Here is a 21,987-nt window from a genome sequence, read left to right as displayed (position 1 = left end):
GGAGCAATGTAATCGTAGAGCAGCAAAACAATTTCATACACAAGTAATGAAAATTTGTTCGAGTTGGTGCGAGTGAATTTGCATTTCCATTCAGCGCTGAAACTGAAATTGACAGTAAAAAAAGGTTCGAAAGGTGTGACAGGAGGAAAAGACGATAAAGAGGCTTGAAAGGTGTAACAGGAGAAAGAGACAGAAAGGTTTGAAAAATGTTACAGGAGGAAAAGGCAATAAAAAGATTTCAAAGGAGTAACAGGAGGGAAAGACAGTTAAAAGGTTTGAAAGGTGTAACAGGAGGAAAAGACAGTTAAAATGTCTGAGAGGTGTGACGGGATGAAAAGACGGTAAAGAGGCTTGAAAGGTGTAACAGGAGGAGAGTACAGGAAAAAGTTTTGAAAGGTGTAACAGGAGGAAAAGACAGTTAAAACGTCTGAAATGTGTAACGGGAGGAGAAAACGGTAAAGAGATTTGAAAGGTGTAACAAGAGGAAAACCTTTTGCTGTTGCACTACAAATCAATTCTTAGAAGAATGAAAGGGATTGAAGTTAGGGGCGTAAGGAAAGGAAGCTGCAAAGATCGTTAAGTATCGCCTAAAGTGCACCGCAGGAGGTGCACTGACGGCACTACCACCCTACGGGAGTCCTCAAGTATCCATTTCTGCTTCAAAAGACCTCTCAATTTAACTGTGTATGTTAATACCGTTTAAATGATTTGAATGTATGTATGTATGTATGTACCTGCGTATTTATGTATGTATGTATGTATGTGAAATTGTAATATTAAGTGAAAACTCACAGTTATGTATACGAGCAATACGTATGTTGAACAGTAATATTAATAAGTAAAAATCCACAGTTATGTATATTATCAATTCACCAATCCTTACTTAAAGCATTTCATCTGCTGCTTCATAAAAGTGACTCGCTAGTGTTTTCTAACTGTTATGTCATTGATGTTGACCCTATAGTATTCTTTTCCAAATGATAAGTCATATGTGTACAGGAGTATGTATGAAAATAAATCCGTAAAGTAACTAAGTCTACAGGCATAACCAGTCCCGTTTCAGGGAATCCCTTCTCACCCCCACCCACTTGGAGTGGGGGGAGGTGGGATGAAACCCCATTATAAACCATCTTAGCAGCCCCCACTATAACCCTGCCATGTTTCATGCCATCGGACCAGCCGTCTGGACGTGACTGAATGTTAGACGGGCGGGCAGACATAACGCCCATTATAGTATAGTAAGATAAGCAAGGCTGTATTTACCAAATGTCTCAGTTTAATCGTATAAGTAACTTAGTACCCTTCGAATGATATGATATATGTATGTACGTAATACTGAATTGTAATATTAATGATCTATATCTGTATGTATACTGAAATGGAATATTAATAAGTAAAAATCCACTGTTATGTACACGAGCAAGGATGCGTTTATCAAAATGCAAAACATATTTAAAATGGCAGCTTTACCTTGTACAAATGGCCGACAGCTCTTATCTTTAACCATTTTGGTATATTTCCACTCACAGTAGTAGAGTGACGCGCCATAGATAATTGCATTATGGTAGATTCGCATCAACCGTGCATTTGATGTCTAGGCCAGTCCCTTACGACGCTCCTGATTGGCTGTTGATAAGCCAATCATAGGACAGGAAACTATCAGTCTCTCTAGAGAGTCCACATGAGTAGGATCTATGTTCCACCTCTCCTGAGGGACACGTCTTTCAAAAGTATCCCTCAGGAGAGCTGGAACATACATCCTGCCTATGTGAACTCTCGAGAGAGACTGAAGGTTTCCAGCCCTGTGATTGGCTCATCAACAGCCAAACAGGAGCGTCGTAAGGGACTGGCCTAGACGTTCAAATGCACGGTTGATGTGAATCTACTATAGTATTATTGGCTGCAATGTTAAAACGTGCGACGAGGAAGGAGAAAACTGAATTAGCGAAGAGACACGGTCTCATTTCCACAAAGCCTCTTTTGGGGAGGGGAACTTAACTGACCAAACAACGCCAGAGAAAGCAACTGAACTGAACATAGAATTGAGGCCAAAGGCCATTCAAGCACTTGGCACTAATGAAGTCGTTCAGCGCTGATACGGAAATTGACAGTGAAAGTTTCAAAAGTGTAACAGAGGTAAAACCTAAAAGCAGTTCCACTATGAATCAATACATATTAGAAGAGGGTGGAAAGTGAGATGGCAGAAAGAATATATGGACGGAGGTACAGTAAAAGGAACGAAAGGGGTTGCAGCTAGGGGCCTAAGGAAGGGACGTTGCAAAGAGCCTTAAAAGTAATGCCTACAGTGCACCGCATGAGGTGCACTGACGGCACTAACCCCAGCCCCCCACAGGGGAGTAAGGGGAAGGTATGAGTCGGGCACATGTTTACATTTGATCAGCTGATTTGCATAACGAAATGACAAGCAGTAAAGCTGGCTGGCACAATTTACGGGAGGTTTTGAATTTCGAAATTTATCATTTCGTTCATTTTTGACATTCAGGAGAGAGAGAGAGAGAGAGAGAAGAGAGAGAGAGAGAGAGAGAGCTAAGGAATTATTTCAATTCCTTCACACCTTCACCGGCATACCTTTGAAAGTATCAGCGTTTAACCTAAATACAACTAAAGCTTGAAATACGAGTTATTCATTATTTCGTTTACATGACAGGACCACCACTAGGGTCAAATAGAACAGAATATAGAATGTGGGTCTGTCAAATTAACGTAATTTAGTGATTGTTTATTTTCTTAAATCACCCTTGTACCTTAGTTTTAAGTGTTCTCTTATATTTACTTCAGCAGCTTTATTTTTTTTACGTTAACGTAACGTTCAGTTGTTTTGCTCAGTGATTCCTCCTCTTGTTGTGAATTGCCTAACTATCGTGTTAACGATTGTTTTTATTTTATTTTGAAGGTTTACTCCGACGGACCTCCCCTTGGAAGTGGTTTTGCGTAAATGTGCTGAGCCATCTACGGTGTACGCACATCGTTGGAGTTTGATCACGGCTGTGATATCGCAGGTGATAGTCACTTGCGACTCCTGTTTCCCGCCGGAGGATTTGGCGGAAGACGTGGTCGTCGCTGTCCCGCCACGTAGGAGGCGTTACGCCCAACCACTGTCCTGTCCGTCTTCAGCTGCTGGTCCAGGAGAGCTAAGGGCTCGTGAGGAGGCACGTAGGGAGGCAATTGCCAGGTAAGAGGTGATTATCCTGTGTTGTCTCTCGGGATTGAACTCGACCCCTGTGTCTACCTGGTCAATTTGCGAGCTCCCCCGTATAGCTGCTGGGAGGTTGAAGCGACCTCCAGGAACTCCTGTCCACGTCTCTGTAACGTAGGATTTACGCAATATTGAAGGGTTAATTGTAGCTGTTTGTATTTGTATATATATATTGTGTTGAGTTAGGGGTATTTGGTATTTATTGCCCCTCAGAATGTCTATTTGAATTAGTTTTAAGTTTAGTACCAACACGGTTAGGTAGGAGGTTTAAGGTTTTCCTGTCTTTATTTTCTTTAGTCTTCCTTCATTCTTATAGTTATAGATTAGTGGTTTTTCATTATTGGGCCCGTATTATTATTATTTGAGCCATTGGCATATTATGTCCTTTCCTTGCTTTGTTAGGGTCAGCTTTTAAGTATTAGGTATCCTTGTGAGCCCGTTATTTGTTATTGCTATTGCGCATATTTATTAAGTTTAATCACAAGGCTGATTTAGTGTTAAGTGTACTTTATAATTAAATATCAATTTTATTCTGGTGTTTGTGTCCACATTCCTCTTACCCTGTGTACTTTCTTACCGCCTACGATCCCTGTGATTATTAAAGTATAAAGAACCTGCATTACGGCCAAAGGGGTCGTAACAAGGTCCAAAGGCCAAGCGCTGGGACTTATGAGGATGAGGTCATTCAGCGAAAACTGACAACAAACAGGTCTAAAAGGTGAAAAAGGAGGTAAACCTTGAAGCTGTCCAATGGTTAGGAGAGGGTTGAGGAAGGTAATATGAACGGAGGTACAGTCAAAGGGATGAAAAGGGGTTCAAGCTAGAGACCTAAGGAGGGGGACGTTGCAAATAACCTAAAGTAAAGCCTATGCGGGGCACTGACGGCACTACACCCTTACGGAGACTACAAATAGTGTCAGGTGCAATGGCATTTGCAACACTAAAGGGTAAACCTTATCTGCATAATACATTTCCGTACGAGTCAATTTACATATATAATAGAAAACGCCTCTATTATTCGAAGACCGATTAACAACAAAATGTCAGTGACTGCTTTGGTAAACAGATATCTACTTCATTTCCCCTCCACCCAAAAAACAAAAAGAAAACCTAGCACGTCAAAAGCAGATAGGAGCTAATAAGCTTGGCATCTCGAAACTGAACATAATTCCATCGCTCGTGATATTACTTTTTTCGTAATGTATCGACATTCTGGATGAACGTATGTTTGTGTGTATACGTATGCTTCCTGTAACGAAATGAGGACAAATTATTTATGCAAGCATCTATATAATATATATATATATATATATATATATATATATATAATATATATATATCATACGTACAATATTTTATGTATATATAGAATATTATACATATATGTTAATAAATATATGTGCGTGGAAAGAAGAGAGAGAGAGAGGAGAGAGAGAGAGAAGAGAGACAGCAATGGTAAACGCTGTTTTTTTTATTATTTAATTATGATGAAAACATACTTTTCGTGAAGTGAACGTAACAAGTACAAAAAAAAAAATATATAAGCATTCCCGTACCTCCCTCCCCATTTCCCCGCATCCCCCCAGCAAAAAAAAAAAAAAAAAAAAAAAAAGAAAAGGAAAATAATATATATATATATATATATATATATATTATATTATATATATATATATATATATATATATATATATATATATATATATATATATATATATATATATATATATATAATATATATATCCACGCGTTCAGCATCCTTACGAGACAGCCGCCATCCTTACGGGACACCTGGGGCGTCCTTCGGGAGTTGATAATGGATCCCACTAAGAATTTGAGGGGCCCAAATGAGAATGTGATAGGCAGCCTCGATTAAAAAAAAAAAAAAAAAAAAAAAAAAAAAAAAAAAAAGACCAATTTCCATGTCCCCGATGCCTCGTCTGCAAAGGAGTCTTCCTTAATCTTGTCATATTCGCGAGGAGGAGGAGGAGGAGGAGGAGGAGGAGGAGGAGGTCGTCGTCGTCTTTAACAAATTTCTTTTTAACTATCACATCACATGTCTAAAAGGCTTTCGGATAATCGATTGGGCAAGAGAATATGTGTATATATAATGATATGCATATATATATATATGATTATAATAACTTTAGCACGTGATTCGTTTATCACACATATCCACAGATGAAAAATAAGAGACGGGGTGTAGGTCCTGACCGGTTTCGGCTTTATTTTCAAGCCATTGACAATGGCTTGAAAATAAAGCCGAAACCGGTCAGGACCTACACCCTTTCTATTATTTTTCATCTGTGGATATGTGAGATATATATATATATATATATATATATATATATATATATATATATATATACATAAAATAATATTTATGTACCGTCATACGATTTTCTTTCAGATTTGTGGTGCAGTGTGGTGCCTTTTGAATCCATACATCATATACCACACACACACACACACACACACATATATATATATATAATATATATATATATATATATATATATATATATATATATATATATATATATATATATATATATATTCACATTACATACACATATACATACACATTATGTATTCATGCATGTTCATGCATGATTTTGTATGATTCCACTCACATTTAAAACTAACAAACACCATATTCATTTTCCTCCACATTCTGTGCACCACAGTATTTACCACCACCACCACCACCACCACCTCCTCCTCCTCCTCCTCCTCCTCCTCCTCCTCCTCCAACTTCGAGCTCGACTCGGGACCACAATAAAAGCAGCAATAAGATCAAAGGTAAATTTATCAGGGAAGAAATACCTTCGCTATTTGCCCCAAAAGAAGCCTTTCCATCTGTTTGTTTGTTGCAATTTCTTTTTTTTTGTAATTTTTTGGCAAGTTTTGGTTTCCAGTTTTTGGCACAAATGGAAGATTCCAAGATCTCGGTGGTTTTCATTTACTATGAATTTATTTTAATGCTGATCTTTTCAGGGTTTTTTTAGCTATACGTATATATATGCATTGTCGAATAACCAGTGTCAATTGGAAATAAAGTTTTTATCATTATTATTATTATTATTATTATTATTATTATTATTATTAGGCTAAATTACCAAAATATTATTTATATCCCTCTATGAAATAAAACTTTTCCATAATTCTTTTTTTTTGTTGGGGGGTACAAATACTGGGTGTCCATAAAGTCCCAGTACCACCACAAGTATTTATTGCTTGTAATGGTACTGGGACTTTATGGACACCCTGTACAAAGACACAAGACTTTTTTTTACAAATGGAAGGCACAAGACTATTTTTTTATTATTATTTAAAAATGAAAGGCACAAGACTTTGGCAGTCTTCCCCTTTCGCCGGGACTTTTGTACCCTGCGCTAAATTAACCGAGAATAGTCATTTTTCTCCGCTAAGTCCACGATACAAAACTTTCCATAATGCTTCTGTATATTTTGCAGTTTATGTATTCAACTTCTCATCTCCTGAGGTCCTTTATTCCTCTCTCCTCCTCACTGAGGAGACGCTACCCAACTGGAAATTCAAAAGCTCAAGCGAAAATGCAAAGCACTGACTGCCTTAAAGCAAATCTCGTTGTACTTTAATAATTTACTGCAATTTTTATCCTGTCTCTTTATTTATTAGCTCATTTTTTTCTTTTCTAATAACTGATTCCGATGGTCTGTATTTCCTGTTAGCTTGCGTTACTTCCTTCTGAAGAGGGTTCACATTCTGAATGATAATAATAATAATAAAATAATAATAATAATAATAATAATAATAATAATAAATAATAATTATTATTATTATTATTATTATTATTATTCATTATAATTATAATCATTATAATTATTATAATTATTCTTTGGAAGTTTGAATTTCAAGGCAATCGTCCTTCTGGTGGGCTTGTTCCATGTGAAGAGGGTTCACATTCTGAATAATAATAATAATAATAATAATAATAATAATAATAATAATAATAATAATACGACCGATCTCCTGCTTACTCGGGACGCATGCTAAAATCTAGACGGTTAAATAGTGCGTTGTTTCACCAAAGAAAATTAAAAAAAATGTGCTATATTTTATTAGAAATAATTGTCCTGTACTGTTTAACATACACATTATTTAGTTTTTGCATTTTCATTCTAATACATTAATCATAAATATCCTGTCCTAAAATTCCTGTATATTCAACTCAACGCGAAACACCTTTTTCAGACCTTTATAAGCTTTTCCATAGACCTTTCCTACACCCCAACAAGAACAACAACAACAACAATCCTACATCCACTCCCCCCAAAAAAAAATAATAACAACAACAACTACAAACAAGTAGTTTGGCGGTAAGCGAAAATATAAATGTGTCGGTTAAATTAAAAAAAAAAAAGAAAAAGGAAACGAGATGAAACAATACACAAACAAATAAATTGGATTATCATGCAACACTACGGAAACCAAAGAGAAAAATAAACGTGGAAAAAAAGTTGGAAAATCGCCAGATGAAACGATTTTTTTTTTTTTTAATTTAAAGTTTTCTGCCGTTTACACAGAACTGCTGTAATACGTGGATTGAACAAACGGTGGGGGGCAGGGGGGCCGGTGGGAGAGACTTGTAACACACCTGAAAAATCGGAAGAAATGAAACACAACCCAGGTATAACCAATAATATATATATATTATATATTTAATATATATATAATTATTATATATAAATATAATATATAAAGATATATAAAGTATATATATTAAATAATATATATATATTATAAATTATAGAGATTATAGATATATAGATATATAGATTATATATATATATATATATAATATATATATATAATCTATATATCTATATATATATATATTTATATGTATTTATGAAAAATATAATTATATATATATATATATACTATAAATATATATATAGTATATATGTATATATGCTATATATATATATATGTGTGTATAGTATATATATGTATATAAATATAGATATATATGTAAGTGTTTACATAATAAAAATATGGAATGTTATTCCATATATATAAAAGACTAAAACTAAAGAGGTCAACAGATTGCTTGCAGGAATGTGATCCGACTAGAGACGCTAAGATGACGTATACAAAATAAAGTATGTAGGCTAAGTTGACATGCCGTCACCTGTAGTCATTCAATTGTTTATTAACTTTAGTCCAAGCTTCCTGCTTGAGACAAACACCGTGACCTATAGCTCAAGCGGCCTACGTGATTAGTAAGTATGTCATCTGATTGTATGTTCGTATGTAACTATGTCATCTGATTGTATGTTCGTATGTAACTATGTCATCTGATTGTATGTTCGTATGTTCGAGCTACTGTCTGTTCCTTTTATGACTGGTAACCGAGATGGTAGTAGGGAGAATAGAGTTAGCTATCGTCATTAGAAGACCTGTTCCTCTTTACCTAAGCTTTATCATGTAGAGAGAATAGAATTAGCCATCATCATTTGCAGAAGCGATCAAGCTATCGTCATTAGAAGACTTGTACAATCCTACTTGATCTTCACCATGTAAATTCAGAGAATATAACATTACCTCATAGGGCGCCTTATTATACAAGGCAACAGCCCTAAAATATATAAATATATATATATATATATATATGTAAGTATATGTATATATTTGTATATAAATTTACATATCTCCACTCAATACCATCACTTATCCACTTTCAATAAGGCCCTGTAGATCGGGAGGGTAGGTGAGGGAGACAGCGGCGCCGGGTTCCAGCACTCGTAATAGTGTGTGCCAACAAGCCCATATATATATATATATCATATATATATATATATATATATATATATATATATATAATATATATATATATATATATATATATATATATATATATATAAAATTTAATCACTGTGACAGAACCTTGACTCATAAAAACGATTTTTTTAGTAGAGAATTTAAGCTCAACTTCTGCAACAGCATTTTGGCAGCGAACAGAGATTCAACAAAACAAAACTATTGCTGAAAATGGAAGAGAAAAGAATCTGCTCTATCAATATTCGAAACGAACGGAAAGAAAGTCAGAATTCGGGTTCGTCGCGGGTAATAAGTTCATATTCGAACGTACGTATGCCCACAGGCCGTGGAAAGGCTGAACTGGAACGCTGAACTGGAACTTGGGAAGCGTATCGTGCAACCAATTCAGGAGCGCTCAAGATCAAAACGAACTTCCACAAGAATCCTGTCATCGCAGGATTCAAGAGGCTGATATGAGGTCTTGAGCGGAATTCAAGAGTTTTGAACGACTTCATGGTACGACTTGACGGCTGCAAATCCCTTAGTTTTCGAAATGAACTGCAAGACTTCGGGAAGGGGGGGGGGGATTGGAGGTGGGGGGCGGTTGTCTGTCTAGCTGCACTGCAAAGAGAAGCATTTTTCTTAGCTAAGGTAATGGCCTCCGAGACTGACACAGCTGACTAAATGAAGATCTCTATTTGTTTTTTCGTCTCTGTGCCTCAGTAAAGAGTGATATTGCTCCCGGTTCTTGAACCGTACAAAGGGGACGTAGATGTTCGGGGACAGTTATACTATTCTTGGTTCTTGAACCGGGGAAATGGACTGTTCGGGGACAGTTATACTATCCTTGGTTCTTGAACTGGGCAAATAAATTGTTCGGGGACAGTTATACTATTCTTGGTTCTTGAACAGGGCAAGTGAACTGTTCAGCGGCTGTTCAGGAAATTCTTATTCAGAAGATGAAAAACCTATTCATATGGAACAAGCCCACCACCACAGGGGCCACTGACTTGAAATTCGAGCCTCCAAAGCATATTATGGTGCTCATTTGAAAGTCGTAACAGGAGGTAATGGGAAATACAAAGAGAAGAGATATGAGTTATTTGTAAAGAAACCTAAATAAATAAATGAATAAATAAATAAACAAATAAATAAATACTCTTTGGAAGCTTTCGAATTTCAAGTCAATGGCCCCTGTGGTGGGCTGGTTCCTATTAATAAGTTTTTCATTTTCTGAATAAAATCATAATAATAATAATAATAATAATAATAATAATAATAATAATAATAATAATAATAATAATAATTGAAAAGCCACCTGGAAAAGCTAGATGCCGAAGTAACTCCAGGACTCATGCAGAAGAGTGTACTACTAGAAATGGCACACAAAGTGAGAGAAGTGATGGACTCCTGAAGAGGCAGGATGCAACCCGGAACCCCACTCTATGAAAACCAACCAGTCGAATTGGAGGACTGTAATAATAATAATAATAATAATAATAATAATAATAATAATAATAATTTAGCTTATTGTAGTCGCTCCTCCTCCTCCTCCACCTCGCCATGCCTGGTACAATTTCTCAATCAATTCCTCTTCTTCCAGATACTTGTTTCCTCCTCCTCCTCTTGTTGTTGTTCTTCTTCTTTTTCTCCTCCTCCTCCTCTTCTTCTTTTTCTCCTCCTGCTCCTCCTCCTCCTCCTCCTCTTCTTCTTCTTCTTCTCGCCATTCCTGGTACAATTTCTCAATCAATTCCTCCTCCTCCTCCTTTTCTTCTTCTCTTCCTCCTCCTCCTTCTCGCCATTCCAGGTACAATTTTCTCTATCATTTCCTCATCCACTTCTTCCAGATATTTATTTCTTAATTCCTCCCCCTCTTCCTCCTCCTCCTCTTTTTCTTCCTCTTCCTCTTAATCCTCTTCTTCTTCTTCTCCTCCTCTTTTTCTTTCTCTTCCTCTCTTCTTCTTCTTCTTCTTCTCCTCTTTTTCTTCCTCTTCCTCTTAATCCTCTTCTTGTTCTTCTCCTCCTCCTCTTCCTAAAACCGAAGAAGGAGATGGCGGAGGTCGGAGAAAGACGCGATCATCAGCAAAGCGAGCTCCAAGTCCAATGATAAACGACCAGAGAGAGAGAGAGAGAGAGCGAGAGCTCTGCGATGGAGATATATAGACCATACGAGTGGATATAGAAATATATGTCTTCCTGGCTATAAGGTGGCTGGTGACGTTGGTGGGTGGGTGGCTAGTGGTGGAATTTTAGAACGAGGTACGAGGCTGCTAAAAGCAAGCAAGCGCGCGTGAGGAATAAAAACAAAAACAAAAACAAAGGTCAGGTCAGGTCAAGAAGCAAGGTCTGTAACATTATATCTCTTGGAAGGTCACGATTGGAATTTCGAAGGAGAGAGGAGGATTCCTTTTTTTAGTCTTCTGTAAAAGAAAACTATCGTGATGGCTTTGTCTGTCCGTCAGCCAGCACTTTTTGCTGTCCGCACTCAGATCTTAAAAACTACCAAGGCTAGAGGGCTGCAAATCGGTATGTTGATCATCCACCCTCCAATCATCAAACGTACCAAGTTGCAGCCCTCTAGCCTCCATAGTTTTTAAGACCTGATGGCGGAGAGGAAAAGCGCAGACTGCAGACGAACAGACAAATAGCGATCTCAATAGCTTTCTTCCATTGAAAACTACAAATATAACCGCTTGCTCAAAATAAAATTAAGTTGGCTATTATCTATATCATTACAACTCCATTTTTCGAAATAAGAACAGAGAATATAGAATTTAGGCAAAGGCCAAGCGCTGGGACCTACTATGATGAGGTCATTCAGCGCTGAAAGGGAAATTTACAGTTAAAAGTTTTGAAAGGCGTAACAGAAGGGAAACATCGCAATTGCACCATTAAAAATTTGTTAGCAGATGGGTAAAGAAGAGTAAGATGGAAGAAAAAGAACATGAACGGAGGTACAGTAAAAGAAATGAAAGGGGTTGCAGCTAGGGGTCGAAGGGACGCTGTAGAGAACCTTAATTAATACCTACAGTGCACCGCATGACGTGCACTGATGGTACTATTCCCCCCTAACGGGATATTAAGAAATAGTAAGAAGTATCATTGAATTCTAGTTTACGTCATCAGGAAAACAGAATTGAAAATAAAAATAGTTATTGAACTTTGAGCTTTGATTTGTGTTCAGATTTTCACATCCCAAACCATTTTTTTTTTAAAGAAAGCAACACTCGATTCCTCGTCCCGGAAACAAATTGTCCAGTGCTCCTCAATGTATACCTTTTCAAATAACCTTTTTTCAAATATGGTTCCAGCGTCGCCTTTTCTCAGCTCTCGAATTGACTCCAGCGAGTTTCCTGTGATAAAAACGACTTTCATACTTTTGGTCTTCAAGTATAAAAAACGTTTGCCATTTTCTGGTACATGGTGAGATTTCAGAAACTATTTGTTTTTACGTTGCATGGAACCAGTGGTTATTCAGCAACGGGACCAACGGCTTTACGTGACTTTCGAACCACGTCGAGAGTGAACGTCTATCACCAGAAATATACATATCTCACCCCTCAGTGTTGAAATGCCCGAGAATCGCACTCGCGGCCACCGAGGTGGCAGGCCAAGACCATATCGATCACGCTACTGAGGCGCTTTTTTTTCTCCGTGCGAAAATCTACTCGTAAATTTAACTCCCAGATTAAAAAATCAGAAACGTATCTTAAATTCGCTCTTGTACTAACTCCTCTCTCCATATCAAAAAACGAGTTAGGTATATTTTAGCTTAACAAGAACAATAAATAAAAAGCAGACAAGGATTAGATATTTCTTAACGTGGCTAGGAATCAATTGTTTACCTAGCAACGGGACCTACATCTTATTGTGGAATCCGAACCACATTATATCGAGAAATTAATTCTTATCACCAGAAATAAATTCCCCTGACTGGTAGCCGAACGCGAAGACCACTCGTCCAACGAGGAACTATCTGGATCAGAAACTGCTCATTTTTCTACATTGCCGGTAAAACTCCCAAAAAATAAAAGATGTCGTTCAGTCGAGGCAGCCACAAGACGCTTTTATTTTTCCTTCACTAAAACAAAAGAAACATGAGCTTGGTATTTCCCCTCTTCAAATAACAGTTCTCTTATGTGTTCCCGTTACTGTAACAAGGACTCTTTCCTCTGATACGTGAAAGAAAGCGAGTGGAAATATTTTTCCACCAGATCTTGCAACAACATGATCTTACATTTCGCTCATCGTATCAAAAAGTGACTCGCATTTTGCTGTTTGCAGAATAAAATACTTTTCTCACGTTTCAGTTCTCGAGTAAGGAACATCGACAGGATTGGTGTTGTTCTGCGCGTCTCTGAAAGACAGTTATGCACAGAGGAACAACAAAGATTGGTGTTTCTTTGGGCGTATCTGTAACTCAGTTGTGCAGATATAGGCACAGGTGAACGCTGCATTTCTCTGAAAGACCGTATGTATAGTATAATTATATGTATATAATATTAATTATTAGATATAATAGATATATATATATATTATATAATTATATATGTATAATATATTATATCCATTATATATATATATATATATATATTATAAAGTACTATATATATATAATATATATATATACCAAGATATATATATATATATATATATATATATATATATATATATATATCACCGTTCATTTCAACGTTTTGTTACGTCAGTACAAAGACAAGAAAGAATATATTCTCACTCTTCATTCTAAAGTAACCCAAAACGCTTCTTTAAAACTAAGAAGGAAATCAAGAAGACGTTAATTTTCTCTTCTATTTCACTTCTCGAGTAACGTGAGACAGAGAGAGAGAGAGAGAGAGAGAAGAGAGAGAGAGAGAGAGAGAAGGCATCATTAAATTGTTCGTATCAAAGTGACTCTTGTACATGTGATGTGCTGTGAGCCTTCCACACACACACACAAACGACACACACACACACAAACACACAAACGGACGGACGCACGCACACTAATTCAGACACACAAACACACATAAACGCACTCAATCACTCACATACCCAAACTCGCTTAAACACACGCACCCACACAGACTCAAAATTCATACACACACAATCACTCTCCCACACACACAAATACATACATACACACATAGCTATACACAAACAATCAACCTCCCCTCCCCTCCCCCCCACACACACACATACACAAGCACATACACAAGCACATACAGACAGTCATCCACCTGAGCATAAATCAAGCGTAATTTGAGGCCTAAACTCGCGATTCCAGCTTAATTAAGTGCCCTTCGTTTCTCAGTAGTAAATTAAAAGCTTTGCTCTGCCCCTGCGACGCCCCGAAGAGAGGAACACACAACCAATGAATAACGAATGCGTAGTTGGTTTAATGAAAGAGCAGCGGATTTATATACATGCTTGCGCTTCGAAAGGATAGTGCGCATATACATACATACATACATGCATGCATGCATAGCTAGCTATAGCTATATATATATATATATATATATATATATATATATCATATATATATGATAGTAATAATATGTGATATATTTATATATAGTATATATATATATAGTATATATATCTATATATATATATATATATATATATATGTATAAATATATATGTATATATATATATATACATATATATATAGTATATATATATATATATTTATATATATATAATATACAAAGTATATTTTATATATATATATATATATATATATATATATATATATATATATATAATATATTATACATATATATATAAATATATATAGTAATATATATATATATATATATATATATATAAAAATTTATAGATATATAATAAATAGTATATATTTATATATGTATATAGACATTATATATATATATATATATATATATATATATATAGATAGATATATAGATATAGATAGATAGATATATATATATATATATATATAGATATATATATATATATATATATATATATACATATTTTTCGTCAAAATATATGAAATAATGACTGTACATAATCATCACGAATATCGAGACATTTGAAATAATGATCGGAAACAAAAAAATACTTGACTTACTCCGGGATTCACAATTCCACCGCGCCCCCAACAATGCCCCTCCCCCCCCGGCCCACCCACAAAAAAAAAAAAAAAAATAGCCCAGCAAAGGAAGGATGACTGCCATCAGCGCACCTCACGTGGGGCACTGTAGACTCCGCTGTAAAAAAAAAAAATTGCACCATGCTTTAGTTATATAAATATTTTTTTTAGACGATGAATAATTAAGACTTCCATAACGGCCCATTAAAAGACCCCAGTTTTGGCAACGAATAGAATATCATATTTTAAATTGGATATTAATTTTATATATAAAAGGAAAAATATTTATCGTACATCCCAGACAGGAGAACATGGTTGAAACACTATAGTAGATTCACATAAGCCGTGCATTTGATGTCTAGGCCAGTTCCTTACGACGCTCCTGATTGGCTGTTGACAAGCCAATCACAAGGCTGGAAACTCTCTTCAGTCTCTCTCGAGAGTTCACATAGGCAGGATGTATGTTCCATCTCTCCTAAAAGGCGTATCCCTCAAGAGATTTGGAACATACATCCTGCCTATGTGAACTCTCGAGAAAGACTGAGAGTTTCCAGCCCTCTCATTGGCTTATCAGCGGCCAATCAGGAGCGTCGTGAGGGACTGGCCTAGACGTCAAATGCACGGTTGATGTGAATCTACTATAGATTAGATTGGCGTTCATTTAGCGAGCAGTTCTCATTTAAAAAAAAAAAAAAAATTCTTTTAATATCACAGCTGTAAAGCCTTACCCGTTAACGGAAACGTTTGGACACAAGCAAACAACGCCGAACTTTCTTCGGCGCAATCGAGTTTTCTGTACAACGTGCAATGCTGTATTAAACCATCCACTATGACCGGCAGCTCTCCAGTTGCTCACCCGATGCACGATCCATGGCTAACTTTAACCTTAAATAAACTAAAAGCTACTGTGGCTAGAGGGCTGCAATTTGGTATGTTTGATGGACTGGAGGGTAAATGATCAACAAACCAATTTGCAGCCCTCTAGCCTCAGTAGTGTTTTCTTTTTAGATCTGAAAACTGAAAGCGAATCATAGGGCCTATTCGAAAACTGAACTTCCCCTGGCCTAGAAAATGCTAAGAGTTCATTTCTCATCCTAAACTAAACTTCCTGCCTTTCACTATTAAAGCTGGAGCCTTCCTCCTCAAATGAGAACAACTGAAAAAACAATCAAACAATCCAGAGCAATGATAAAACAACGAAACAATCCAAACCAATGAAAATGCAATGAAACAATCCAAAGCCCAAAGCAATGAAAAAGCAACGAAACAATCCAAACCTGTGAAAATACAATGTAACAATCCAAAATAATGAAAAAAACAACGAAACAATCCAAACCCATGAAAATACAATGAAACAATCCAAAGCCAAAAGCAATGAAAATACAACGAAACAATGCAAAGCAATGAATATACAATGAAACAATTGAAAGCGATGAAAAAACAATGAAAAACTGAAAGTAATAAAAAAAAACAATGAAACAATTCAAAGCAATGAAAAACAATGAAACAATTTAAAACAATGAAACAATTTCAAACAATGAAACAACCTAAAACAATGGAACAGTTAAAAACAAAGGAAAAAAACCTCTCGAATGGCAACCAGAATCTATATAGTATCGCTCCGGTGGGAGTATTGCTTGACAGGTCGTCTAACTTCTAAAAGGTCGTAGGCCTATGCCTATGGCAGATTGAAGGAGTTAGGGCTAACGGGGGGGGGGGGGGGGGGGGGGGAGTGGGGGGGGGGATTCATCTTTGTAAAGCAGGTGGACGAGCTGCGTTTACTTTTATATATTTCTGCAGCTGGGTAGAGAGAAATGGGAGGAATAATTTTTTTTTCATATTTCGTCCCATTTTTTCAGCAAAGTGACGAATGAGCACTTTTCACAAAAAATTTTTTAGTGTAAAGCAGGTAGACGAATTGCGTTCATTTTCATCTATTTCCGCAGCTGAGTAGAGAGAAATGAGAGGACAAATTTTTTTTCATATTTCGTCTATTATTTTTTTTAGCAGTGTCGAATGAGCATTTACAAAAAAAAAAAAAACAAAAAAAAAAAAAAAAAAAAAAAAAAAAAAATTAGCAACCTATATCGATAGTGATTTTATCATTAACTTACTGTTTCAGCTAAACATCATAATTCCTGCATGGTGAGAGAGAGAGAGAGAGAGAGAGAGAGAGAGAGAGACAGACAGACAGACTTTCTCACCATACATCATCCTGCATGGTGAAAAGAGACATAACTGATAGGTATGCTTTGTTACAAACATCAAGTCACTGATAAAATCATCGTCGAAGCAGAGAGTTCAAAAAATAAATTAAAAAATCTGTAGAGTCAACACTTTGCCAAATATAGGGACGCTTTTCTAGATGTAGGTACAGAACGAGAACATTATACATTCAACAGGTACAAAAAACGTTATATATATATATATATATATATATATATATATATATATATATATATATATATATACACATATATATATATATATATATATATATATATATATATATATATATATATATATGAAAAGCTTTGTATATTCAAAAAACAGCTTAATGGGTTCTTATATTTGGACGAGTTCGTACCTGACAGAAATGTATATGCATGATGAATACATCCTTAAAATAAAACCACGTGACTTTGGAAGCTTGACTTCAAGTCAATGGTCCCCGTGTGGGCTTCTTCTATATGAATAAGGGCTATCTTCTGAATAAGAATAATAATAATAATAATAATAATAATAATAATAATAATAATAATAATAATAATATACTTTATTAAAAGTAATGGCTACTTCAGCAGCGTTACACTTGTAGGGATTCTTCTCTATTTTGCGAATAGCGGCTTTTTCAGTGCTACTTAAACAGGCTAGTAGAGCGCTATAGAGGTCATGGTAAAATACAGGGTCAAAATAGGTGTATATATTTGAATTTTACAGATAAGCTATGATACCATAGTCATCAAAGTCATTTAACGATTTTCTCTTTCTCTCTCTCCTTTAAGAAAGAGAGAGAGAGAGGAGAGAGAGAGAGAGAGAGAGAGAGAGAGAGAAAATCGTTAATGACTTTGATGGACTATGGTATCATAGTTTATCTGTAAAATTCAAATATATACACCTATTTTGACCCTGTATTTTACCATGACCTCTATAGGCGCTCTACTAGCCTGTTTAAGTAGCACTGAAAAAAGCCGCTATTCGCAAAATAGAGAAGAATCTCTACAAGTGTAACGCTGCTGAAGTAGCCATTACTTTTAATAAAGTATGCTTGAGAGAGGGTCTGCTTCCTAAATATAATAATAATAATAATAATAAAATGAAGGAGGTCTTCTCTAAGGGCAGTAGCATTGAAAATTAGAGCTGTTTCAACAGCATTTAATTCATAAAATAATAACGTCAACTGACCTACTAGTGACCGCCCCACCTCTCTCTCTCTCTCTCTCTCTCTCTCTCTCTCTCTCTCTCTCTCTCTCTCTCTATATATATATATATATATATGTATATATATATATATATATATATATATATATATATGTATATATGTATATATATATATATATATATATATATATATATATATATATATATATATATATATATAGTTCCGTCCTTAAATACGCAATCCTCCTCTGTTCAGTTATTCATCGCCTAGAGTGTTTGTTTATATCTTTTTTTATTTCTGTTACTCCCCTTCCTTTGCGAGGATAAGGTACAGAATGGCCATACTGTTTTAGTGTTATTTATTTATTTTTCATTTTTTTTACAGACATATCACAATTTTTGTATGTTTTTATTCTGTAAAAGAAATTTTTAAAATAATTTTAATGTGACTTATTGTACATAAATTTAACGCTTAGTATGTCTTTCTGTTTAAGATATTCATAAATTTTTAAATGTTCTACAAGCTGATATTCATTGAATTTTTAAATATTGCGTAATTTTTATGAATTATGCAGTGCGTAGTTTTAATGATCGTGTGTTTACCTTTAATTATAGCCATGAGGATGCGACTATGAGTCGTGAAACGTCGGCGAAATAAATGTACCTGAGTAAGATGCCTTTCCCTATGGTTCCCCTGATGAGATGTACCTAGAGCTGCAGTTCCGTCTTCTAAGGATATATATATATATATATATATATATATATATATATATATATATATATATATATATATATATAATTTATAGAACTTTCGATTTTTCCTTAGTTACCATTTCATCTGATGACCAACAGACATTCTCTCTCTCTCTCTCTCTCTCTCTCTCTCTCTCTCTTTCTCTCTCTCTCTCTCTCCAAAAGAAAACTTTACACGTCAACCCGTAATGTTATACCAGAATAACCGCAAGTTTATCCTGCTGTTCTAATAAAACAAAAATTAATAAAATAAATTAAAAAAACTAAATTGTAATTCCAGTCCATTCCCAAATTCCGAAAAGCCGCAGTTGAGGTTGACCACGGAAGACATCAAACTGAAAACATAAAGAAATATACCTATGTATTTCCTTTAGAGCCCTAGGCTGAGCTATATTTATTTATTCTATCTTTCCCGCTGCGAAATGTCACACGCAACGTCGAGAGAAACAAGCCCATAAATAAATAAATAAGAGGCGCTTTGTCGAATTCGTAGATTTTTGTTGAAAAGATGATAAATAATTTCTTTTGGTCAGTGGTTTCACCTCTTTGGGGTCGAGTGAACACTACGCGGTAGTGCTTTGCTCTCTCTCTTGCATACATACATACACACACACACACACACACACACACACACATATATATATATATATTATATATATATATATATACATATATATATATATAGTTATATATATATATATATCTATATCATATATATATATATATATAATATATATATATATATATATATATATATATATATAATTACTAACGTAAGAAATCTGTCATAAATATATAGTATATCATATAATATATATATATATATATATATATATATATATATATATATATATATATATATATATATAAAGGTAATCCCACGTTTTATATATTTAGTGATTAAGTTATTCATAACATACTATTTATATATATATATATTTATATATATATATATATATATATATATACTATATATATATACAGGTCTTTATTAAAAAAAATTTGTCGATCGCGGTATTACTGCTGACTGGAATCCTTCATAGTAGTGGTCACTGTAGCAAAAATGCTTGAGAAATGTCCGGCAAATTTATTTTCCATTTTAACGTTACTAATTTTTAAAAAAAGGAAAAAATACATTTTAAATAGTATTTGAATACGAAGGAAAAACTGTGCGGCATTTAAAGTAGGCTTTTTTATTTACAATGTTTTGTTTTCTGTTACACTTTCTTGGCTTTAAAAATCTCTTCTCGTAAATCAGTGATCTTATTGTTGTTAAACTTTGCTTTCGTTAACAGCGCAGGACGGAAACGCCGAACAATGACAAACGAACGTTTATAAAATTGTACACAGATATGCAAATCTATATATACACAATATAAATAAATACCTGCATATATACATATGTATATATGTGCGTGTATAAATAGTATATGTGAATATATAAATGTGTCACAGATACGCAAATCTATATATATATATATATATATATATATATATATATATATATATATATATATATATATATTAAATATAAATAAATATATATATATATATATATATATTATATATATATATATATATATATATATATAATATATAATATATAATAATATATATATATATATGGTAAATATGAATATATAGTATATCATATGAATATATATACATTTACATATACATATGCACACGTATGCAGATATTATGCATGCATACTGATCATCACCTGGTCCTTATCTCCTTCGACAAGGGAAATGAAGAAAAAAAAAACACGACTTTGTCTTACCTCTGGTGATGTGAGTAGTGACAGTTAGGAGTAAAACGATGCTAAATATCACATATTTCGTCAGCATGGCTTTCGTCTTGAAATATCCGTATCTTATTTAATTACACGTTTCCTTCACAAAGTCTTAGCACACACTACGAACAGGCACAATGACAGATAACGGACATTTCGTGCGGAAAGCAGACGTTAAACATCTATCTAAATCGCCAAGTCACAAAATATACTCATTCGACCGTTATCTTACGGAAGATCATCAACACTTATCACGTACTATACCAGTATATCAATCACTGGTATAGTAGGTAGGTATATGTACATACGAACTCGTTAAGGGTCGTTTTATGATGTTGGGGATCAACGAGCGACCGATCACAGCGGGTTGTCACAAGCTAAACTAACTTTTCTTCCCAGCTCTCGCCGAACCACGAGAGAAGGAGTTCAGACGCCACTCGATACGTGCGACGGCTTCCACTGTCCGGGGCCGAATGGCGACCCCAGTGCATTGCTACCTCCAAGTTCCGTCTGCCTGCCTGTCAGGGTCGAGTTCAATAGCGCAGCGGCAGCACCACCAACCACCAGCCTCTCTCTCTCTCTCTCTCTCTCTCTCTCTCTCTCTCTCTCTCTCTCTCTCTCATTTTAAAGCTCAGTGTTTTTCGCTCATTTTCACATCTCTGATTACGATTTCTCATAATGAACTTTGACTTAGTTTTATTCAATAACTCAGCTCTCTCTCTCTCTCTCTCTCTCTCTCTCTCTCTCTCTCTCTCTCTCTCTCCACAGCAATAACTCCATGGGATTTGTTGTAACATACAGCTTTATGTCTACGATAATAACCATTCCTGAATAATTCTGACTGTGAACTTTCAAAAGCTTTCTCTCTCTCTCTCTCTCTCTCTCTTTTTCTCCCTCATCTCTCTCATTCTCTCTCTC

The 21,987-nt window shown here is 35.1% G+C and overlaps 1 protein-coding gene across 2 annotated transcripts in view; it reads right to left on the bottom strand.

Moving 5' to 3' along the window:
• The window catches only part of LOC135201147 (fibroblast growth factor receptor-like 1), a 174,032-nt gene extending 152,445 nt beyond the window's left edge, over positions 1-21,587 (bottom strand). For both annotated transcript variants that reach the window (XM_064230033.1, XM_064230027.1), the window contains exon 1: positions 21,058-21,587. In XM_064230033.1, coding sequence (XP_064086103.1) covers positions 21,058-21,124 — 67 coding nt within the window. In that variant the 5' untranslated portion in view covers positions 21,125-21,587. The remainder of the gene's footprint in view (positions 1-21,057) is intronic.
• Positions 21,588-21,987: the final 400 nt, after the last annotated feature.

Source organism: Macrobrachium nipponense, chromosome 23 (genome assembly GCF_015104395.2).
Source record: "Macrobrachium nipponense isolate FS-2020 chromosome 23, ASM1510439v2, whole genome shotgun sequence".
In the NCBI taxonomy this organism is placed as follows: Eukaryota; Metazoa; Arthropoda; class Malacostraca; order Decapoda; family Palaemonidae; genus Macrobrachium; species Macrobrachium nipponense.
This window is presented reverse-complemented; position numbering and strand designations above follow the sequence as displayed.